This window comes from Rhincodon typus, chromosome 45 (assembly GCF_021869965.1).
Source record: "Rhincodon typus isolate 14 chromosome 45, sRhiTyp1.1, whole genome shotgun sequence".
Taxonomy (NCBI): Eukaryota; Metazoa; Chordata; class Chondrichthyes; order Orectolobiformes; family Rhincodontidae; genus Rhincodon; species Rhincodon typus.
Window position 1 is genome coordinate 5,900,033 of NC_063376.1, and position 22,378 is coordinate 5,922,410.

A 22,378-nucleotide genomic window follows, 5' to 3' on the forward strand; every position below is an offset into this window, starting at 1 on the left:
GCAGGATGGAGGGGCTGAATGGCTGACTCCTGCCCCAATTGTCATGTCCACAAGCTTCAGATAATGAGCTGAGGTAGGGAGAGAGTTATAGAATCATAGAATCCCTTCGGCCCAATAAGCTCACACCGACCCTCAGAATCCCACCCAGACCAGTCCCCCTGTACACATCCCTGAAACATTACGGGCAATTTAGCATGGCCAATCCACCTAGCCTGCACATCTTTGGACTGTGGGAAGAAACCGGAGCACCCGGAGGAAATCCACGCAGACACGGGGAGAATGTGCAAACGCCACACAGACGGTCGCCCGAGGGTAGAATCGAACCCGGGTCCCTGGTGCTGTGAGGCAGCAGTGCTAACCACTTAGCCTGGAGGGAAGAGGTGAAAAGAGTTCACTTTGCTTTAGGTCTCCTCTTGCTCTGCTTACCCGAAATGCAGCTATATTAAGCTTTTCCCTGGCAGAGAAAGATCTCTACAGTGGGCGATGATCAGCTGTCACTGATTCTGTTCAGAACATGTAACGTGTCACGTTGTAAGGGAAGGGCTTCAAATCAGAAGGTTTTCTGTCAGAGAAGAAAGCAAATTGTTGAATGTACACAGGACACTGAGTTTTTAAAAAAAAATTTGTTTGGGGCAACACATCCTATTTATTAGAGCTGGTGTGGCAAAGGTCAACAGCTGAATTTTATTATTGATGTTTTCCTTTTGAACTGCTGAGTGTTGCATTCAATTTCTTTGTTTTATACTCCTTGTTTTCTTGGATTTTCAAAATGGTCGCAGTCTCTGTTTGTCTATCACCCTCCATCTCTCTCTCTCTCTTCTCTTCTCTCCTCTCCCCGCTCCCCCGCCTCATTATATTCTGAGAAAAGCACTGTCGTATCATCTGGTAGTTGAAGTTACTGATGAGCACTGGGAGTTCATTGTGATTAAGCCACATGGCATCTTCACTGAGGAGTGGTAGGGGTTTGGGGGAAGGGTAGTGGTTTGACACCTTTTATAAATGTACGTTGCGCACGGGACCTTATTTACTGCACAGCTTTGAAAAGGACTGGAGCGCTGAGGGAAACATTGACTGAACAAGCAGGTCAGGGCTCTGAGCTTCTGAGAAGTAAGGGGTGATAGTGTGAGTGTGTCAGACGGGAGTAAGTGCTTCTTCCTTGGAAAAGGGGCAGATCCCAGTTGCAATGCATTACAACAATGCATTGATATGGCACCTTGAATGTCGCAAAATGTCACTGGGTACCTCATAGAAAGTTTGTTTGATAGGAAGTTGTTAGAAAGGAAGTTAAAGGGCTCAGAGATCTAAGTGTTGTGAGGCTGGAGGAGGTCACACAGGTGGGAAAGGGATGAGGCCTTGGAATGATTTTGAAATGAGGGTAGGAATTTTAAAACAGTCAGTTGTACAGTACAGAAACAGACCCTTCAGTCCAACTCCTCCATGCCAACCAGATATCCTAAATTAATCTAGTCTCATTTGACCCGTATCCCTCTAAACCCTTCCTATTCATAGTCCCATCCAGATGCCTTTTAAGTGTTGTAATTGTACCAGCCTCTACCATTTCCTCTGGCAGCTTGTTCCATACATGCACCACCCTCTGTGTGAAAACGTTGCCCCTTAGGTCCCTTTTAAATCTCTCTCTCTCTCCCCGCCCCTGCCCCCACCCCCCCTCCCCCCACCTTAAACCTATTCCCTCTAGTTTTGGACTCCCCTACCCTGAGAAAAAGACCTTGGCTATTCACCCTAACCATGCCCCTCATGATTTTGTAAACCGCTATAAGGTCACCCCTCGGCCTCAGGGAAAATAGCCCCAGCCTATTCAGCCTCTCCCTATAGCTCCAACCCAAGCAACATCCTGGTAAATCTTTTCTGAACCCTTTCAAGTTTCACAACATCCTTCCTATAGCAGGGAGACCAGAATTAAACGCAATATTCCAAAAGTGGCTTTATCAATGTCCTGTACAGGCGCACCATGACATCCCAACTCCTCATACTCAATGCACTGACCAGTAAAGGCAAGAGTACAAAACGCCTTCTTTTTCACCTTCCTGTCTACCTGCGATTCCACTTTCAAGGAACTACGAATCTGTACCCCAAGGTCTCTTTGCTCGGCAACACTTCCCAGGACCCTACTATAAAGTGTATAAGCCTTGCCCTGATTTGCCTTCACCAAAATGCAGCACCTCATTTGTCTAAACTAAATTCCATCTGCCACTCCTCAGCCCATCGGCCCATTTGATCAAGTCCTATTGTACTTTGAGATAATCTTTTGCACTGTCCTCAACACCACCTAATTTGGTGTCATCTGCAAACTTACTAACTTTTATTCACATCCAAACCATTCATATGACAAAATATAGTGGACCCAGCACTGATCCTTGCAGAACACCTCTCATCACAGGACTACAATCTGAAAAATAGCCCTCCACTACCAACCTCTGTCACCTACCTTCAAGCCAATTTTGTATCCAATTGGCTATCTCTCTCTGGATTCTGTGATCTAATTTTGCTAACTAGTCCACAGTGTGGAACCTTGACACAGTCTACCATGTGGAACCTTGTTGAATGGCTACCTGAAATTCATAGAACCCTTCAGTGCTGAAAGAGGCCATTTAGCCATTTGAGTCTACACTGACCTTCCAAAGAGCATTCCACCCACATCCCTACCTAATTCCTGTAGCGCCACATTTACCATAGCTAGCCCACCTAGCCTGCACGTTCCGGGACACTATATGGGCAATTTAGCATGACCAATCCACCTAACCTGCACATCTTTGAACTGTGGGAGGAAACTGGAGCACCCGAAGGAAGACCGCGCAGACACAGGGAGAGCGTGCAAACTCAACATAGTCACCCAAGAGTGGAATCGAATCTGGGTCCCTGGCGCTTTAAGGCTGTAATGCTAACCATGCCACCCCTTTTCTTTGTTGTTTTACCACCCATCTGAAGAGTATCCAACGCATACCTACCCCACTACTTGATCCCTGTAACACTACATTTCCCATGGCTAACCACCTAGCCTGCACATCCCTGGACACTATGAGCAATTTAGCATGGCCAATCCCCCTAACCTACACATGTTTGGACTATGGGAGAAACTAGAGCACCTAGAGGAGACCCACACAGACATGGGGAGAACGTGCAAACTCCACACATGGTTGCCCAAGGCTGGAATCGAACCCGGGTCCCTCGCACTGCGAGGTAGCAGTGTTATTGTCTGACTAGGCTGCAGTGTAGGTGAGTGAGACTTAGTGCGAGTCAGTGTATGTACATCAGCCTTTGTACAGTGCCACCTGCACCTTTTTTTTGTGTAAGGTTGTAGGTCTAACTCTCCAATTGTGGCCAGACAGTTGATTTCAGCCAGCACTGCCAAAGTTTTGTTGCAATCTAAATCAATACCTTTCTTTTGAAGGGATAAATCGGCCTATTCTGTTCACCCCATAGTTAGAGACTACTGCCCCTCCCTGCCCAGTCACACACAAGAAGAGCAGGCTCTCAAGTATGATGCTAGGGAGCAGCTAGCAAAACTGGTGAGAAAACTGGGAGCAGAGGTGGGTGATCTTAGGACTAGTCTAGTAGATGTACTGTCCTTTTGTAACGTGCTTAATTGGCCTTCAGTAATCAACAGTTCACCTTGAGTTCCATGCTGAAAAGCAGACAACGTTGTGACCTCCACCATGGATGGGCAAGCGGCCAAGCCCCGAACTCTCCTCAGCTAGAGTACAGACTGAACTCCACAAATGCTTACTGTACAGCCAACTAGTCCAATTGGCTCCTCTAAGGACCATAACGTTAAGATGCTGGAACAGAAGTAGGTCATTCAGCCCATTGAATCTTTGCTATTCACTAAGATCATGGCTGATAATCCTCAACTCCATTTTCCTGCCTTTTCCCTGCTGATTAAAATTTTGTCTATCTCAAAATCGAGTATACTTCAGACCCAACCTCAACCTATAATAAAGAATTCCACAGATTCATTATCCCCTTGGAAGAAATTTCTCCTCTTCTCCTGTCCTAACTGGATGATCCTTTTATTCTGATGCCCTCTGGACCTGTATTCTCCCATAACACGAAACTAGGTTTCAACATTTCCCCTGTCACGTCCCTTTTAAGAATCTTGTATGTTTCAATAAGGTTGTTTCATATTCTTCTAAGCTCCAATGAATACTGGCCCAATCATAAGACAGTCACCCCCCAACCCAAAAAAAAAATCCAGGATCGGCCTAGTGAACCTTTTCCGGCTGCCCCAATGCTAGTCTACCTCTGCTTGGATAAGGGGACCAAAACAGTTCATAGTATTCCAGCTGTGGTCTGACTTGTGCCTTGTATAGTTTTAGCAAGATCTCCCCATTTTTATACTCCTTCCCTTTTGGAATAAAGACCAAAGGTCAGTTTGCTTTTCCCTATTACCTCTGAACTTGTAGGCTAGCTTTTTATAATTTCATATTCAAGGAACCCCAAATCTCTCTCTGCTGCTTTCTGAGGTCTTTCTCCACTTAAATACTTAGCCAGGAATTATATGTTGTTTAACTTCATTTTCTGAGTGTGGGTTGCTTTGGCAACATGTACTTATATGTGTGTGTTATAATCTGGAGCTATGGATGGTGGCAGAAGAGGCAACAGTTCTCTTTCCAGCACAGGGTTGACCAGGAATCTCTCCCATACTTATCACCTGACATTGTTGTGTGTTGGAAGAATTTTGCAAGGTGATATTCATTATCAGTTCTCCTTCCTTGACTGTCAAGTCCTGGAATGAGACAGTGTGCCATAAAAACTCCAGTTCGTGGTTGGTGGCTGTGCAGTGTTTCCGTCTCGTCTGCCTTTGTTCCCTTTTATCTGAGGTCAGGTGGAGTTGTTAATGCTTAGTATTGGAGAACTGTTGCTGCTCCCTCCTCTCACAACCTATTGTCCTATCTTCGTGGGTTTGCTGTGTTTTCCGTCGTTGGTGTGAATTGGGTATCCTTGGCAACAGGGCACAGCAGTAGCCAATGGATTCTATGTGATTGCCCTTTAACTGGATGGTTGCTGGGGCAGCATGCTGTTAATATCACTGTCGGATGCCACATATCAGGGGGCCAGATAGTGTTTTTATTCCTCTGAGCCTTTTTTCTTCCCTTCTCAGATCCACAAATAACTTGGTGTGCGTGTTGAGCGCATTATCACCTGAATGAGCCTGTTGTGTGTTCATGTTTTGATAACTGAAGTTAAACCCAGGATTAATACCACTAACTGCTTCCCAAGTGATTGCACAAACGTTGACTGAGTAAAGGTCAGACCCTGCTGCAGATTAGACATTTTACGGCCTGCCTTTCTGACTTGGGTTTATGTCAAATGTTTGCCTGTCCAAATGCGCGTTGCTTTTTCTGAAATGGCTCCTGCACTTGACAGAAAAGAAAATTCTCACCGAGAATCACTTGATCTCACACTCTGATATGTGGCAGCCAAAACTGTCACTTGCCAGAGTGCCAACCTAGCAACCTTCAGTCAATAGACATTTCACAAAACCTTCTGTTTGGAAATTAACTGTCAGCCTGACATCCAGAACTGGGTGAGCAGAAACCTTCTCCAATTAAGTGTGAAAGTCTGAAGCCATTGTCTTTAGTCTCTATCTTAGTGTGTCCCAGATCTTCCTGCTCCTTTCGTCTCCCTGGCTGCTGTCTGAGGCCGAACCAGACTCCCTGCAACCTTGGTGTTGTTTTTGACATTCAAGCTGTTTGACACAAGCTTCTGACCACTTATCTGCACCATTGCTAAGACCGTCCATTTTGCATTTCCATAATATTGGCCAATCCAGGTGCCACCTCAGCTCATCTGCTGAAACTGTCTTTTGCCTTTTGTTCCATCTAGATGGGAGTATTCCTGGTTGGTCTCTCACCTTCAGCTCTTCTTCAGCCTGAGAGTCTCCAAAACTCCACCTGTATCTGAACTCTCACCAAGTCCTGGTAACCCATCACTTTTGCGCACTTTAATCCTCATTTGACTCGTGATTGAACAGTGGCTCGGTTATTAAAATGTTCATCCTTGTTTCTCTTTCCATTACTACTATTCTTCAGCCCAAAACCTTCTAATCACTGATTGATTGTGGCCTCTTGAATGTCTGATTTCAATCACTCCATCATAGGCCACACCTTCAGCTGCCTGGACCTGAAACTCTGGAATTCCCTCCCAAAATCTCTTAGCGTTTCCTTTTCCTTTTTTAAGATGTTGTTTAAAACTGACTTCTTTGACCAAGCTTTTGGTTACTTTGTCTTGTATCTTGCGTGACTTTGTGTCTGATTTTGTTAAATAGTCATCCCTTGTAAAGTACCTTGGGTACATTTTAACTGCAATAAGTATGCTATATAAATTTTTGAACTTCTGCAGTCCATTTGGTCTAGGGACAGCCACAGTGCTGTTAGGGAGACTGTGTTTCAAGATTTTGACCCAGCGACACTGAAGGATTGGTGATATATTTCCAAGTCAGGATGGTGAGTGGCTTGGTGGGGAACATATGGTGTTCCCATGTATCTGCTGCCCTTGTCCTTCTAGATGGTTGAGGTGATAGTTTTGGAAGGTGCTGTCGGGAAGCCTTGGTGAATTTTTGCAGTGCATCCTGTAGTTGGTACACTATCGGTGGTGGAGGGGCTGAATGTTAAAGGTGATGGATGTAGTGCCAGTCAAGTAGGCTGCTTTGTTCTGAATGGTGTTGAGCTGCTTTTGTGTTGTTGATGCTGAACTCATCCAGGCAAGTGGGGAATATTCCATTACATTTCTGACTTGTGCCTTGTTGGTAGACAGACTATGGGGAATTGTGAAGTGAGTTATCCCAGGAGGCTTGTGCTTCATTGCAATAAATGTAAGGTTGTGAGAAATGCTTCATGTTGAGCAGATTTTAATTCCCTCTCCCTTTTTAGTGCTTGCTCCTCTCATTTTGGAATGATTAGCCCTGTATCTCTAATCTTTCTGGGGGGAAATAATATTTATCTTCAGTGTCATTGCTTCCCCACTACTGGTCATTTCTAAATGCAGTCCTGATAGAACAAGTTCTCTGTAGCTCTCCCAAAATCTCTACGTTCCTCCAATTCTGGTGCTCACACCTACCTGGTTTTCTACTGTTGGTGGGTGTACTCTTAGCTGCTTAGGTTCTTGATTCTGGAATTCCTTCGCTAAGCCTCTGAGCCTATCTCTCTCCCTTTATTTAAGACTATCCTTTAAAATATACCTCTGACCAATCACCTGTGCTAGTATCTCCCTAATGGGCTTGTGCCAGTTTGAGTGTCAATGCTGAAATATTTTGGGGATTTTTCTTAATCATGTTAAAGGTACTGTATAAATGGAAGTTTTTGTTTTCGACTTGAGGAGCAGTAGACCATAAGACATAGGAACAAGAAGAGGCCTTTTGGCCCTTCAAATCTGCTCTGGCATTCAATAGGATCATGGCTGATTCAATAATCCCCACACTCACTTCCCCACCTTTCCTGTAACCCTTGATTCCCTGACTAAGAATCTATCTATCTCACATTGACTCTGTCCCTACAGCTTTCTGTGGCAAAGAGTTCTAAAGACACTTAGCCCTCAGAAGAAATTATTCCTCATTTCTGTCTTAAGTTGATGCTGTTTTAAGCTGGGACTATGCCCTCTGGTCCTGAACACCACCCCCCAATGAGGGGGAACATCCTCTCGGCATTTACCCTGTTAAGCCCCTTAAGAATCCATTACGTTTCAATGAGATCATCTCTCATTCTTCTAAACTCCAGTGAGAGGAGTCCCAACCTGTTTAGCCTTTTCTCATAAGACAGTCCCTGCACACCGGGGATCATCCTGGTGAATCTTCTCTGAACTGCCTCCAATGAAATGATATCTTTGCTTAAATAACGGGAACCAAAACTGCTCACAGTACTCTAGATGTGATCTTATCAGCACCTTGTACAGTTTCAGTAAGACTTCCCTACTCTTATGCTCCAACCCCCATGAAATAAGGGCCAACATTCCATTAACCTTCCTGATTACCTGCTGTACCTGTGTGCTAGTTTTGTGTTCCCCCAAGTCCCTTTGTGTTGCAGCTTTTTGCAGTTTTTCTCCATTTTAAATAATAATCTGTTCTCTTGGTCTCCCTTGCAAAATGAACAACTTCGCATTTTCCCATGTTATACTTCATTTGCCAATTTTTTGGCTGCTTAACTTATCAATATCTTTCTGTAAACTGTTTATATCCCTCTCACAACCTGCCTTTCCACCTAGTTTAATGTTGTCTGCACGTTTGGAGGAAAGAAGTGAACGTACTGTATTCAGATCATTAATATATTATTGTAGACCCATTGATCACTGGTCACCAACCTGAGAAACCCCTTAGCCTGACTCACTTTTTCTTATCATTAGCCAATGCTCTATGCATGCCAATGTACTACTACCAATGCTGTGGACTGTTATTTTATGACTTAACCTTTCGTGAGTTACCTGGTTGAACGCCTTCTGGAAGTCCAAATAAAATACACCTAGTTCCCTTCTATCCACTTTGGTCAAGGCTTTCTTGAAAAGCTCTAATAAATTAGGCACAATTTCCCTTTCATGAAGCTATGCTGATTCTGCTTGATTAGATTATGATTTTCCAAATGTTCTGCTGTTACTTCCTTAATAACTGATTTCAGTACTTTTCCAACAATGTTAGGCTAATTGGCCTATAGTTACCTACTTGTTACCTCCCTCCCTTTTTGAAGAGGAGTGTCACGTTGGCAGTTTTCCAATCCTCTAGTACTTCTTCAAAGATTTTGTTTTGGGCAAATTACAACCCAACGCGTCCACTATCTCTGCAGCTGTTTCTTTTAGGATTTTAGGATGAAAGTTATCAGGGGCAGGGGACTTAACTGCCTTTAGACCTATAGTTTGTCTAATACTCTTTCTTTAGTGATGTTTCTTAATTCCTCCACCATATTCTTTGGTACTAATGGAATGTTCAAGGTATCTTCCACTGTAAAGACTGATGCGAAATATCTGTTTCACTGCTCTGCCAGTTCCTTATTCCCCAAAACCGTCTTCCCAGATTCATTTTTTAAGTGGCCTATCTATGTCCACTTTGACCTCTCCCTTCCTTTTTATATATTTAATGAAGTCTTGTTGTCAGTTTTCATATTCTTTGCTAGCTTGCACTCAGTTTATTTTCACTGTCTTTATTATTTCTTTAGTCCTCCTTTGCTAGATTCTGAATTTATCCCAGTCTTCGGGACTGACACTGACTTTGGCCTCTTTTTATATGCTTTTTCTTTCAACTTAATAGTCTCCTTAACTTCCTTGGCTAGTCATATGTGGTTTATCCTTTTCACAATCTTCCCTTCTTTCTGGGGTGTATTTTTGCCGAGCGTCATGAATTCCCTCCTCAAATGTCTGCCATTGCTTGCTTACTTACTGTCATTCCTGCTAATGTATCCACCCTGAATCCAGGTAACCAATGTTTCTAGTCAACACATGGGGCCAGTTCTAAAGAAGGGTCCCGACCCGAAACGTCGACTTTCCTACTCCTCTGATGCTGTGTGACTTGCTGTGTTCCCCCAGCTCCACACTGTGTTGACTCTGACTCCAGCATTTGCAGTTCTTGGTATCTTCAACCAATATTTCTAGTTCTAAGGAAGGGTCACTGGACCTGAAACATTAACTCTGATTTCTCTCCACTATCAATGTTGCCTTCACCTTGCTGTTTTTTTGCCTCTACCTAAATGAACTCTACATCATCTGAGCCTAGATCTTCTCTCACAGCAGAGCTCAGTGGACAACCTTTTGGTTTTATGATACTAATGGTAGTTCCCTGCAGACGGTCTACTAGCTGGAACTCAAGTGGGCTTAGTTCCTGCCTCGCTTTGTCTACCCTCTGGCCCAGTGTCATCTTCATGATGGCCCTTAATGTTAGCAGTCATCAGCTTACCTACCATTTGCATCTGGACACAAAAAGGCCAATTGTTGAGTTTGGCCTGTGGCAAGACAGCAACAGATACAAGCACTCACTCACCTCCGAGTGCCAGCTCCAATACACTTGCACTGTAAACTACCTTAGTCTGCCCTCTTTGTTTAGCTATGTTGCAAACTGGCCTGAGTAAGTGTTTTTATTTGTTGCTTTAGATGGAGCGGAATCCAAATTATTGACTTGATGCTGTTATACAGTGAATTGCTCCCGTACCCTCAGATCATGTTTCTGTGTGCGCACATGCACATGGTGTAGTTCAGTTTATCGTTGCTGTTTTGTTGTAACTGACCTTTTGAGGTTAGTAGAAATGACCCTGATATTATCTTGTGTTTGTTAGTTGGGGTGGGGGTGGGTTGACAGGGAGTGGGGGTGGTTTTCATGGCCTCTTGCTCCTAACTTACACTGCTTGATCTGTTAGTACAGTCTCCTTGACTACCAAAACTTGAATAAGGTCTTTTACAAGGTTAATTGATGGCAAATTTCTTAGGATTCTGAAATAAAACCAAAAGGTTGCTGGAGAAACGTGGCGTGTCTGACGGCATCTGCAGAGAGAAATACCAAAGAGTTATATTGGCCAGTCTGAACCTTAAACTTTGTGGCTCCCTCCACAGATGCTGCCAGGCTTGCTGAATTTCTCCAGCACTTCCTGTTCTTTCTTTAGATCTTCAACATTTGCAGTAATGCGCTTTAATTTGGTTAGGGTTCTGCTATCAGTGCAGTCATACACTGGGGAAAGTGATTTAGTGTGTGTTTCACTCTCTCTGACCTGCCCTGAGCCTGAGAGGTGTGCAGTTCCTCGTTGTAACCCTCCCCATACTTGGTGCTTCTGTAATTGGCCTTGCCTGGAGTTCCTGTACGATCCTTATCTTTGAATAGGGTTGTTAGTTGCAGGTTTCTTCAAATCTCACTTTTTTTTTGTTCCTCACCTTTGTCTTCTAGATCAAGAATGAGAGGAAACTCATCGTGAGGAATGGACACAGCTAGGATTATTTGGCCCAAATAGCCTTTCCCTGTGCTGTATATTTCTTAGTATGTAAAATACTAACAGTTTGCGTTTAAATATTTCCATGAGCATGTTAGCACTCCTGTGAAGAACCTTGGGAATGTTCTACCAAACAAAATTGCACACTGGCTCGTGAGACTTTAGGACAGGCTTTGTCTTTCACCAAGTGTCTGAAAGTGAGTAGCAAGGGGAATGAATCCCAGTGCTCTGAACATGCAGCCTTTGGTGGTTGAGCTGTGGAACTCTGAGATGACCCAGAGACTAGAATTGGAGGGCAGGAGAAGATTACATGACAATTACAGGGAGGGGTGAGGGCATGGAAGAATTTGAAAACCAGAATGTGAATTTTAAGAATGGTGATGAGAAACCAGTGTTAAACAATGAGCATGTAATGGGTGAAAGGTGAAGCCGCTTCGGCCCAAACTGTGATTCGGATTGCTATAATCTTTTACCTCCACCCGTTACTTGACTAATATGATGTGTATCATTGTTCCATCCGTAATTTGTCTTGTCTGTTCACCTTTTCTCCATGGAATTCCATCTTTCTCCCTTCCCTTATGATTGGTGTTTGTGTCTGTCTTACACCTTCTAACTCCAATGTTGGACCTGCACTCAGGAGAACAACTTGTTCACTTCCTCCATTGCTGACTTATTTGAGCACTGTCAGCATTTTGCTGTGATTTTTTTTTCCCCCCACTGTCAACAGTAATTTTTAAGAAAAAAATAATTTGTTTGAAGTTCCACCCACAGACGATGAGCAGTTCCTGTTTAGGGTGAATGCTTATTCAGGCTTACGCAATCCTTGTTGAATCCCTTTGGAATTTGCCCCCATTGAGGTGGTGGGTTTTGAGTTCCCCCTGGAGCTATTCCATTGGAGGTTACTGGCATTCTCTCCTCCCCCCCTGCAATGTGGCACTCAGTTTCCCCAACCCTGATGGCTTTTCTCTGGAGCAAATGGTTTTGCATCAACCCCCTGAGGCCATCCTTGAAATAAAGTGGATGCCTTCTCTATAAATAAACAACAGTTGGACATTATTTTCAGGAAGGGTCTGACTGAGGTCCTCAAATATGGTTGGTATTTTCTACATGTTGCTCACTCATTGACATAATCCTTTCATGTAGTCATTGTCATATTTAGATTTCTGCTGGTCTGGTACTCAAACATGAGACCTCTTCTGTTCTCCCATTAAGTCCTTCAGCCTCCCTTTTCATTTAAACTTCTCTTTCCGTTGATGCTAATGGAATTTGGGGGCTATATATAGCGGGAGTGGTGTGCTGACTTGAATGTATGAAAAGGCTTTGGCTGTTTCACTTATCCGGCCTAAAATTGGCTGATTCATGTCTCGTGTGAAGAAATCAGAAATGTTTTGAATTTATAGCCTGATATTTTTTTCACTGCAATGAAGATATTCTAAAGTTGCCTCAAATGCCCCCATGACTGGTGGAACAGCTCCAGCACAGAACCTGTTACTCCATCTCTACTTTGCTCTTTTTACCTTATTTCTTGAGAGTACTAATAACTGTACAGTTTTTGGCTGAGTATTGCTGCTTGTGTGTGTTTGGTTTGTGGCCTCTGTTACAATGCTTCCTTCTCAGCCTCTGGAAGATGGGGGATGGTAGCTAATGGGTTTTCTGCAAATTCAACGTAAACAGGAAAAATAGGTAAACTGGTGCTTAAGCAGATGGTTTCCCTCTGTGCCTTAGCATTCTCTTTCAGCTCCCCTCCCTGCCCACCTCCCAAAAAAAACTCATGCAGGATGCTGGTAACAGCACTTGGTTGTTATCAGCCAGATTTCAACAAAGCAGAACAGAGGTTCACAAGGCTCAGTTCCAGATCTTTTCAAATTCAGTTCAAATTCAGGAGAGAGTTTGTTTGAGGCTGCAGGTGAAATGCTGATGGCTGTAGGTCTGCTGAGTTTAAAACACATTGCACAGTGGTGCGTAGCATTGGCCTCTGTGCCGTTCGAACTGCACAACAGGCGAGGAATAACCTTCAACACTTCACCATCACTTCCCTTGGCTGTGCAACTCCACCCAGTTCAGATGTCTTCGTTTTATGAGTGATGTTCCCCAGGCTTAATTTAAATTACATTGAAATGTTCCTTTCTCTTTTGGTTCAAAAAGAAATAGGAAAAATAGCAATTTTATTTCTGGATTCACACTCTAGACTGAGTGCAAGATGGTCTGTACGTGTCGGGAGGAAGAGTCTGTGTGAGAGTAACTGTCATATGTAAATGCTTCCTGTGCTGAGGCTCATCAGTCATCTCTCAATTCCATTGTAAAAGTCATCCAGGGCCATTGCAGAGGGAGCAGCTGTTCTGCTTAAACAGCCAGTCGCCATCTCGTTGATTTGTTCCAGATCTGGGTTTCGTTTTTTGTCGAAAGGGAGCGGCTGCTTTTAAATGTTCTCAGAAGTAGGAAGTGGGCCACACTGCTTGGGGTGGTGCCTGTCAGCTCATTGATAGCCATGGTTTGCAAAGCTGGATGATGCAGACTCTCTCCTGGGTCACTGGGTTGTGGGGCTGAGTCCCCGTCCAGACCCACATTCCTACTACAGTTCACTGAGGGTGCTGCGTTGTCAGAAGTGCTATCTCTGGATGAAATTTCAAGTTATAGCCCCACTTGTCCCCTCAAGTCAAGTTGAAAAGGTTCCTGGCGCTGCTAGTTGAAGAATTAGTGTATAATCTACTGTAGTTAAGGATTCTGTGTATTCAGGTCGTGGTCATAAACTGGTGTTTCACTTGAACTTCTGTGAATGGGAATGGACTAAAACTGTGATTATTGGGTTTGGAGATGCATGTTTGTAATCTGTATTTCTGTAAATAAAGGCTCAAACAGCTTCACCCTGGCTTTCTGGAATAAAATACTTATCAGCTTCCCATGTGCAAGTTAGCTGCTGCATTTCCTGTGTTACAATAGCAATGCACTTCATTGGTTATGAAGTGCTTTAGGGTGTCCTAAGGACGTGCAAGATGCCATAGAAATGAATACTGTTTCACCGGTTATTGTAAAGCACTGCTGCTATGAGTTCGGTGCCCCTTCTTGTGCTTAGACAGGTGGCTAATCTGCATCTTTTTGTTTCCAGTTCTTGACAGATTTCTGATTGGCCAAGTCGAAGTGGACTAGAGGCATTAGCTTTGACCGGAGACCATGAGTGAGCTTGAGCAGTTGCGCCAAGAGGCAGAGCAGCTACGGAGCCAAATACGGGTGAGCAAAGCAGAAAGCCAAGAATACAGAGCGTTTTATTGGGAGTTGGCCAAAGCTTTGTTGAAATGTGAAATCATTGTCAATTGTTACACCTCTCCCAAAGTAATTTTACTTGACTAATTAGAGAGTCTACCCTTTCCACCCCACCCTTTCCTCCCTCTCTTGAAGAAGGGAAGGAGTTGGCAGATGAGGCAGGGAGTGAATATTAATGGAGAAGTCAAGCAGGCGTGTTGGGACTGCCTACTGTTTAAGGCATGGGCACTGAGCAAGCTGCAGGATGAAAGTGGTATCTATAGTGCCAGAACCTAAATGTTCCCTGGCATTGTCAATCAAGTCTGCAATTAAAAACTAGCTCAAAGCTTCGAGGAGCAGCAGCTATTCTTCTTTATGGTATTTCACTGTCTCAAAATATTACAGTGTACATTTTGATTTACCCACTAAAAAGTCAGGGGGTAAGAATACCACCATGTTCTCCTAACAGATGCTTTGGAAAGTGCAGCATTGGCTAACAGTGTGGTATGAATGCTGCTCATTCAGTGTTGGACCTAACCCAGAGTGGCACGGAGCTGTAATAATCAGAATCAAATGAATTAGACTGTTATTCACACTCTCCCTATGGGGATTGTGTCCACAGCTCAGATCCACACACACTTCTGGCTGGAGTTTCATTCACTGTAATTTTGTTGGGTGCCAGCCATGGCTCAACGCATCATGCTGTAAGCCCTCTTGAATTGAAGTGCCAAGTTTTGTTTTGCTTGAGCATTGAAATCTAGGCTGACAGACACACACCACCCCTCCCCAACAAAACTGTGTACTGTCTGAGAGGCCATCTAGAGGATGAGATGTTAAACCAGAGGGCCTCGTGTGCACATGTGGAGGTAAAAGAAACCATGGATCTTGGGACTCCTCCCTGGTGTCCAAAGGCATATGCATATCCTTCATTCTGCATCAAGAAAGCCAAATATCTGCTCCTTTATCTCATTGCAGTTTGTAGGAGCATGCTTCAGAATTGCTTCATTGGCAGTGATGTACATTCATGGAAAATTTCTGGTAAAATGCTTGTTATTACAGGCATTATTGAAAGGTCACTTGGATGGACAAGAACTCCTCCGTGTTGACAGCAACAGGGGCAACTTGACTTGGCATCTAACCTCTACCAGGGCCTTGTGTACATGTGAACATATCGAAAGGAGCAGAAGTAGGATTTGGTCCCTTGAGCCTGCTGTGCCATTTCATAAGATCATGGTCGATTTTGTTTGTGCTCTTGAATTCCACGTTCCAATCTGCCACTGAATCTTTAGTTTGCATTGCCGTACTGCAATCTATCTAACTCTGTCTTAAAAATATTCAGTGATCCCACTGCCGCCACCTTCTGAAGCAGATTTGCAAAGTGTCTCAACCATCTGACAGAAGAAGATTCTCCTTGTTACTGTCCTTAAAGGGTCACCCCTAATTTTGAAACCATGCCTCCTATTTCTGAACTCACCCACAAGAAGAAATATCTGTTCTTCATCCTCCTAGTCAAAACCATTTAGGATCTTTACATGTTTGAGTACTGGGTTGTAAGAAGACTTGCTTTCCCCACACTTGAAATCTCAGCCACTGAAGATAAATGTTTAATGATGCCAGAAAAACTAATTTGAAATGCTGTGAATGTGCCTTCAGCCCATTGTCACACTGCTGGGCTGCTCCTGTAGGTCAGGAAACAGAGGAGGCCTTTTGCCTCCTGGAGTCTGTTCTACCACTGAGATTGTTACTGATCTGTGACCCAGTGTTGTTTACCTTTCCTTCCCTGTCCCATTTCTCTCAACATCCCAGGTCAACAACAGTCTTGTCAACCTGATACAAAATGAAGTTGACTTAGCTGAAGAGAGTTCTAAACTTTTTGCTGCAGTCCATATGGTTTAGGAATACCTAATAGTGATAATGCTGTTAGAGAGTGAATTACAGGATTTTGCGCCAGAGACAGTGAGAAAAGAATAATATAGTTCTGATTCACGATGGTGAGTGGCTTAAAGGGAGACTCCTACCACTGTGTGTGGGAATGTTTCCAGATTTCACTCCTGAAAGGCCTGGATGTAATTTGAGTCTGTGCTGTAGTTGTAGTTTCTGCAGTTTTTCTCTATTAGTTTGTGATCTCCTTAAATACTTGAAAACTTTAATAAAAATGATCCCTTAAACCACCTAAATGATTGGAAAGGCACCCTTAATTTGTGTAATGTATGCTCAGACTTTCCACCTTAGAGTCCAGGTGATGCTATTTTAAGAAGTCTCCACTACTTCAAGGCCAAAATATCCTTCAAACTGTTTGCATGTGAGCTGACACAAGCTGAATCTCCACTGATGACCTTGCTTTACTTGGCTCTTCATTGGAAAACGTGGGTCTGTTCATCAAGTGAAGCGAAGACTGAATGTTTCCATTTTTGAATCTTCTTTTAAAGATTAGGTTTCAAATTTACTTTGTGCCCCAAGCTTCCACTGACTTTTAAATGGGTAGCATAGTGGTGCAGTGGTTAGCACTGCTGCCTCACAGCACCAGGGACCCCAGGTTCAATTCCACCCTTGGGTGACTGCCTGTGTGGCGTTTGCACATTCTCCCTGTGTCTGCATGGATTCTGCTAGGTGCTCTGGTTTCCTCCCAAAGTCCAAAGATGTCAGAGTAGGTTGATTGGCTATGCTAAATTGCCCATAGTGTTCAGGGATGTGTAGGTTAGGTGCATTAGCCATAGGAAATGTGGAGTTACAGGGAAAGGGTAGGGGGGATGGGTCTGGGTGGGATGCTGTTCAGAGGATCAATGTGGACTTGTTGGGCCAAATGGCCTGTTTCTTACACTGGGGATTCTGTGATTGTATGACAGTTGGATTGGAGCAATGTGAGACTGTGTTCTCTGGGGAATGTGTTTCAAGGGTTGGAGAAAGGTAATGATGAGCAGGTGTTAACTTGGCATATGCACCTTTTTAACTGCGACTCTTTTTTTTCAGGATGCCAGGAAAGCATGTGGAGACTCCACACTGACCCAGGTGAGTGCTGTAACTGATCCAGACTGCTTTCTTTCCATCCTCATCTCCCCTCACACTCTTGTGGTTGATTTGAGGTAACCCTGCAAGGTGGTGTAGCAAATTCAGGAGTTTATTATGTAGACAGTTGCAGTCCGTTCTCTTGCCTTGTCCCTATAATGTTTGACTCCCCTTTACTAATCAAGAATCTACTTATTCCTGTCTTAAAGACACCCAATGACTTGGCCTCCACAGCCTGCTGCAACAATGAGTTCCACAGATTCACCACCCTCTGGCTGAAGAAATTCCTCCACATCTCAGTTCTAGAGGGTCATTCCTTCACTCGGAGACTGTGCCCTTGGGTCCTAGGCTCTTCTAGCGGAAACATCTTCTCCATGTCCACTCTGGCCCAGTCCTCTGAATATTCTGCAAGTTTCAATGAGATCCCCTGCTCATCCTTCTAAACTTCGTTGATTACAGACCCAGTGTCCTTAAGCGCTGCTGATATGAGAAGCCCTTCATACCGGAATCATTTTTGTAAACCTCCTCTGGACTTTCTCCAAGGCCATTCACATCCTCCTTTAGGTACAGGGCTCAAGACTGCCCACATATGACCATGACTGGTCATCTACCTCAATTTCACTTTCCTGCACTATTCCTGTATCTCTTAATTCTCCAGGCTCCTGATAATCTCTTGATCTTGAATATGTTCAACACTGGATATCTATAACTCTCTGGGGTAGAGAATTCCAAAGATTTTTGACCCTCTGAAGGAGTTTCTTGCTCAACTCCTTCCTAAATTTTAGCAGGGCACATATCCTGCCATCCCCTTTTTGACAATTTATAGATCTGTACTCCCAGACTTCTTTGTTCATCAACTCTGTTGGAAACTTTGCCAATTAAAAATAGTTTTTCATTCTTGAAGATATTGCTTCACAAGATTAAATACATAATGGTTGAAGCCATTGTTTTTGATCCGCACTTCATCTACCAACTTCTTCATCCCTCTCCCTGGCAGCACTCAGACTAAAATGGCCTGATTGGAACTCCAGTGTCACATTAGACTTTAAGATGAGCTTATGGCACACCTTGGCGCCAACATTGAAATAATATTATGATTCCCCACTTTGCCCATGGTCCTGCTCATCTGCTGCTGAAACTGTCAACGATGCCTACATAACTGGTAGACCTGATTGGTTTCCCACAAACTAACCTTCATGAAACTTTCATGTCATTCAAGCTAGTGTTGCCTACGTATTAACCTGCAGCAAGTCCCATTCCCCTACCACCTGACCAGTTCCTGCTGACCTACGTTGGCTCCTAGTTGAGCAGTGAGTGGGTTTTCAGGATTCCATCCCTGTTTTCCAATCCCTCATCCTACCCTATCTTTTTCAAGGGCTTCAACCCACACCACCTTCCAAGATATGTGTGTTCATATAATTCTGATCTAGTTGATCATCCATCACTCTGCCTTCAGCAGCTATGTTTTCACTAGCTGGGCCATAATTTCTGGAATTCTTACCATTCAACTCACTGGCTGTCTACCTCCCTGTCCTCTTTAAAAAGACCTTAAAAACCTATCTCTACATCCAAACCTGAGTCATCTAACCTAAGAAACACATGGCTCAGGGCTGGATTATGTTTTGTAGTGCTCCTGTGAGGTGTCCTGGAAATTTTTATTTATAGAGTGTCTTTAACTGGTAAAATTTGTCATTGACTGTGTTACCTAGAGAGTAGCACCCTATTTGCCAGAATGGAGTGTAGTGCAAATCATTCGATATCTGTGGGGCTGCTTCTTAGGTCTGCTTTCTGCTCCTCTCATCTGAAGGTGTTGGTTAGCGTGGGTCAGATTTTGCTGGTGCTCCCGTTCTCACTCTGTTTGCATGCACAGGACAACCTTCAGTGTTGTCTAGCTGTTTGACGACATGGGGCATCTTGGCCTGCTTGACCACTCTGCCCAGTGTCCTCCTGTGCCCTTTCGACCATGTGTCAATACATCATTGGAGTCAGGGAATAGTGCGGATCTACCCCCTTCCTGAGAGCCCAAGGGTGCTTTGTGTGTTATTCATGCTTCATTTTGGTGGTAATGTTACAAAAACAGTAATCCTGAGGCGCAGGGTAAAGTTCTTGGGATGCTGTTTCAAATCCCACCACTGCAGTTGGTGTAATTTAAATTAAGTTAATAAATCTGGAATGGAAAGCTGGTCCCAGTGATGGTGACCACAACAACCATTACTAATTGTTATAAAAACTCATCTGGTTCACTCTCGGGGAAAGAAATCTTCAGTCATTGCCCGGACTGGCCTGTGTGTGACTCCCAACCCCCAACGTTGAGGTTGACCCTTTTGGGCAATTAAGGGTGGGCAACAGGTACTGGCCTTGCCAGTGGTACCCATATCCCATAAAAGCACAAAACTCAGCAACGAGGAGGAATTAGACCCTGAATTTTTGACCTGTACCACGACATGTTTATTACTGAACCGTCAAGGGGGCTATATAGGTTTTTAACTCAGTTGAATTAATGCGGTCTTCTCATTGCAAGGCCCTTGCTATCTTCCAATAACTTGCAGCACGGATTTATGTCTCCACTTTGAGTGACTTGTTGAGAGATGTCATTCTCTGAATGTGTGTTGAGAGAGTTCTCGAGTTAAATCACAGGAAATAGCGACCCCTGTACATTTAATGTTAGTTGGTAAAGATCCTGTGTCAAGGAGGCTCCCTTTTTCATTAAAATCTGCTCCAGATGCACACTTTTCTCAATTATGCACTGCTGCCAGTAGACACATGTTCCTGGTCTCGAGAACAGGGAAAACCAGGCAAAGTTCTCCCTTTTTGATCTTGCTCAATTTGAACACGTATTGGAACAGGGTTAACCATTATGCATTCAATATTGTGTTTATCTCTTCCAGATTACAGCGGCCCTCGATCCAGTTGGGAGGATTCAGATGCGTACAAGGCGCACGCTAAGGGGTCACTTGGCTAAGATCTATGCCATGCACTGGGGAACTGACTCCAGGTCTGTGCAACACCTTGTGTCTGTATAGCACGTTTAATGCAGTGGAGGTTGTATTGGGAAGGTGGTGCCTAGTGGTGTCACTGGATTAGCAATCTAGAGCTACAGGTTTATGCTCTGTGGCTATGGGTTCAAACCCCACTGTGGCAAATTGAGAAGTTTGAATTCAGTTAAAGAGCTGGTCCAATGACGACGGTATAACCATTATTGATTGTTGCAAAAGCCTATCTGATTCAGTAATGTCCTTTTAGAGAATGAAATATGCTGTTTTTGCCTCATCTTGCAAACATAGGGTGGAACAATGGCTCAGTGGTTAGTATTGCTGCCACAGCAGGGACCTGACTTTGATTCCAGCCTTGAGCGACTGTCTGTATGGTGTTTACACATTCACCCTGTGTTGGCCTGGGTTTCTTCCAGGTGCTCCGATTTCCTTCCAGCAGTCCAAAGATGTGCAGGTTAGGTGGGTTGGCCATGGTATGTGTGGGATACAGCATTAGGGTAGGGGCTGGGATTCCCTTTGCCGTGTTGGTACAGACTCGATGGGCTGAATGGCCTTTTCCTGCATGATTGAGATTTTATGATTCAGTGTGACTCCAGACCCACAGCAGTGCGATTAACTCTTAACTGCCCTCTGAGCAACTAGGGATGGATAATAAGTGCTGGCACAGCCAGCAATATCATCCCATGAATTAATTTTTTTTAAAATTCCAGAGGTGTCCTTGGCAGGTTACTGGACAAGATTTGATATTGAGCCATGCGAGATTTTGAGATTTGTGTCAAAAGCTGGTTGGAGGAAGTAGGTTTTCAGGAAAGGGAGAAAGGCAGACAGGGAAGAAATTGCAAAACCTGGGGCCCAAGGCAGGGCTGCCAATGATGGAATGACGGCAACTAGGAATGCTGTGGAGGGCAGAACTGGAGTAGTGCAGAAATGCCCGAGGATTGTAGGGTTGGATCAGAGATTAAAAACAAGAAGTGGGGCACTGTGGGTCGAGAAGCCATGGAGGAATTAAAAAGATGAGAATTGATTGAGTTAAAAGAAATTTCTTCTGTAGATGGATATACATGCCTGTTTTCCTTCTGCTCCAGAAACTAAAGAATCCCTGCCTAAAACACAAAATAAACTTCCTGATATCATTTGGGACTGAATTTTTAGGACACAAATGATTAATGATGTTTTTCTTTGCTATCATTAAACTGGAGATGGTTCAGAAAAGATTTACCAGGATGTTGCTGGGAATTGAGGGTTTGAGATGTAAAAATAGACTGGAAAGACTGGGACTTTTTTCACTGGAGGTTGAGGAGTGACCTCGTACAGGTTTATAAAATCAAGAGGAGCATAGATAAGGTGAATGGCAAGGGGTCTTTTCCTTAGGGTTGGGGAGATCAAAACTAGGGAGCATATTTTTAAGGTGAGAGGAGAAAAATTTAAAAAGGACATGGATAATTTTTTTTTTAGACAGAGTAGTTTGTGTGTGGAACGAACCTCCAGAGGAAGTGGCGCAATTACAGTGTTTAAAAGACATTTGGATAAGTACATAAATAGGAAAGGCTTGGAGGGATATGGGCCAAGGGCAGGAAGTGGGACTAGTTTTAGATTGGGAACACGGTTGGCGCGGACTGGTTGGACCAAAGGGTCTGTTTCCATGCTATGTGACTTTATGACTAGTGGTTATAGTGTTTGACATGGCTCAGAATTGGTTTGTGAGGTCCTGAGAAAGTAAAACGTGCTGTAAAAATGTAAGTTCTTTTTGAACATGTTACTGCAGTGTGCGATGGGGAGGTGAGGAGAAGGGGTTTTAGGCTGCCGCGGTTTCAAAAATGTCTTCACTGTTCTTAATTCCATTCACTTTCGTGTTTTTTCTTAATCCGACAGACTGTTAGTCAGTGCATCACAGGATGGAAAGTTAATCATCTGGGACAGCTACACCACAAACAAGGTAGGTCCCAGAAATGCTGAGAGAGCTTTCCCTTGACCATTCTGACAGAGGTATCTGAGCTCATTGGTAGGAGAAATGTTCCCTCCTGTAGAAGGAGCAAGATCAGCTGGGCATAGATTTAAAGTGATGTGAGGAAGAGCTTTGTCAAAATGCAGGTAGATAGAGTCTGGAATGCACTGCCTGCAAGCATAGAGGCAGGTTCAGCTGAGGCATTCCAGTGGATATTGGATGGTTATCTGGGTGACAGTAATGTGCAAGGGTATGAGAAGAAAGGCAGGAGACTGGCACTA

The 22,378-nt window shown here is 43.9% G+C and overlaps 1 protein-coding gene across 1 annotated transcript in view; it reads left to right on the forward strand.

Annotated features, from left to right (window-relative positions):
* Positions 1–5,843: 5,843 nt before the first annotated feature.
* LOC109921850 (guanine nucleotide-binding protein G(I)/G(S)/G(T) subunit beta-2) overlaps positions 5,844–22,378 on the forward strand; it is a 39,220-nt gene continuing 22,685 nt past the window's right edge. The window contains exons 1-5 of the mRNA XM_048619994.1: positions 5,844–5,939; positions 14,020–14,141; positions 17,124–17,162; positions 20,048–20,154; positions 22,025–22,088. Coding sequence (XP_048475951.1) covers positions 14,085–14,141; positions 17,124–17,162; positions 20,048–20,154; positions 22,025–22,088 — 267 coding nt within the window. The 5' untranslated portion in view covers positions 5,844–5,939; positions 14,020–14,084. The remainder of the gene's footprint in view (positions 5,940–14,019; positions 14,142–17,123; positions 17,163–20,047; positions 20,155–22,024; positions 22,089–22,378) is intronic.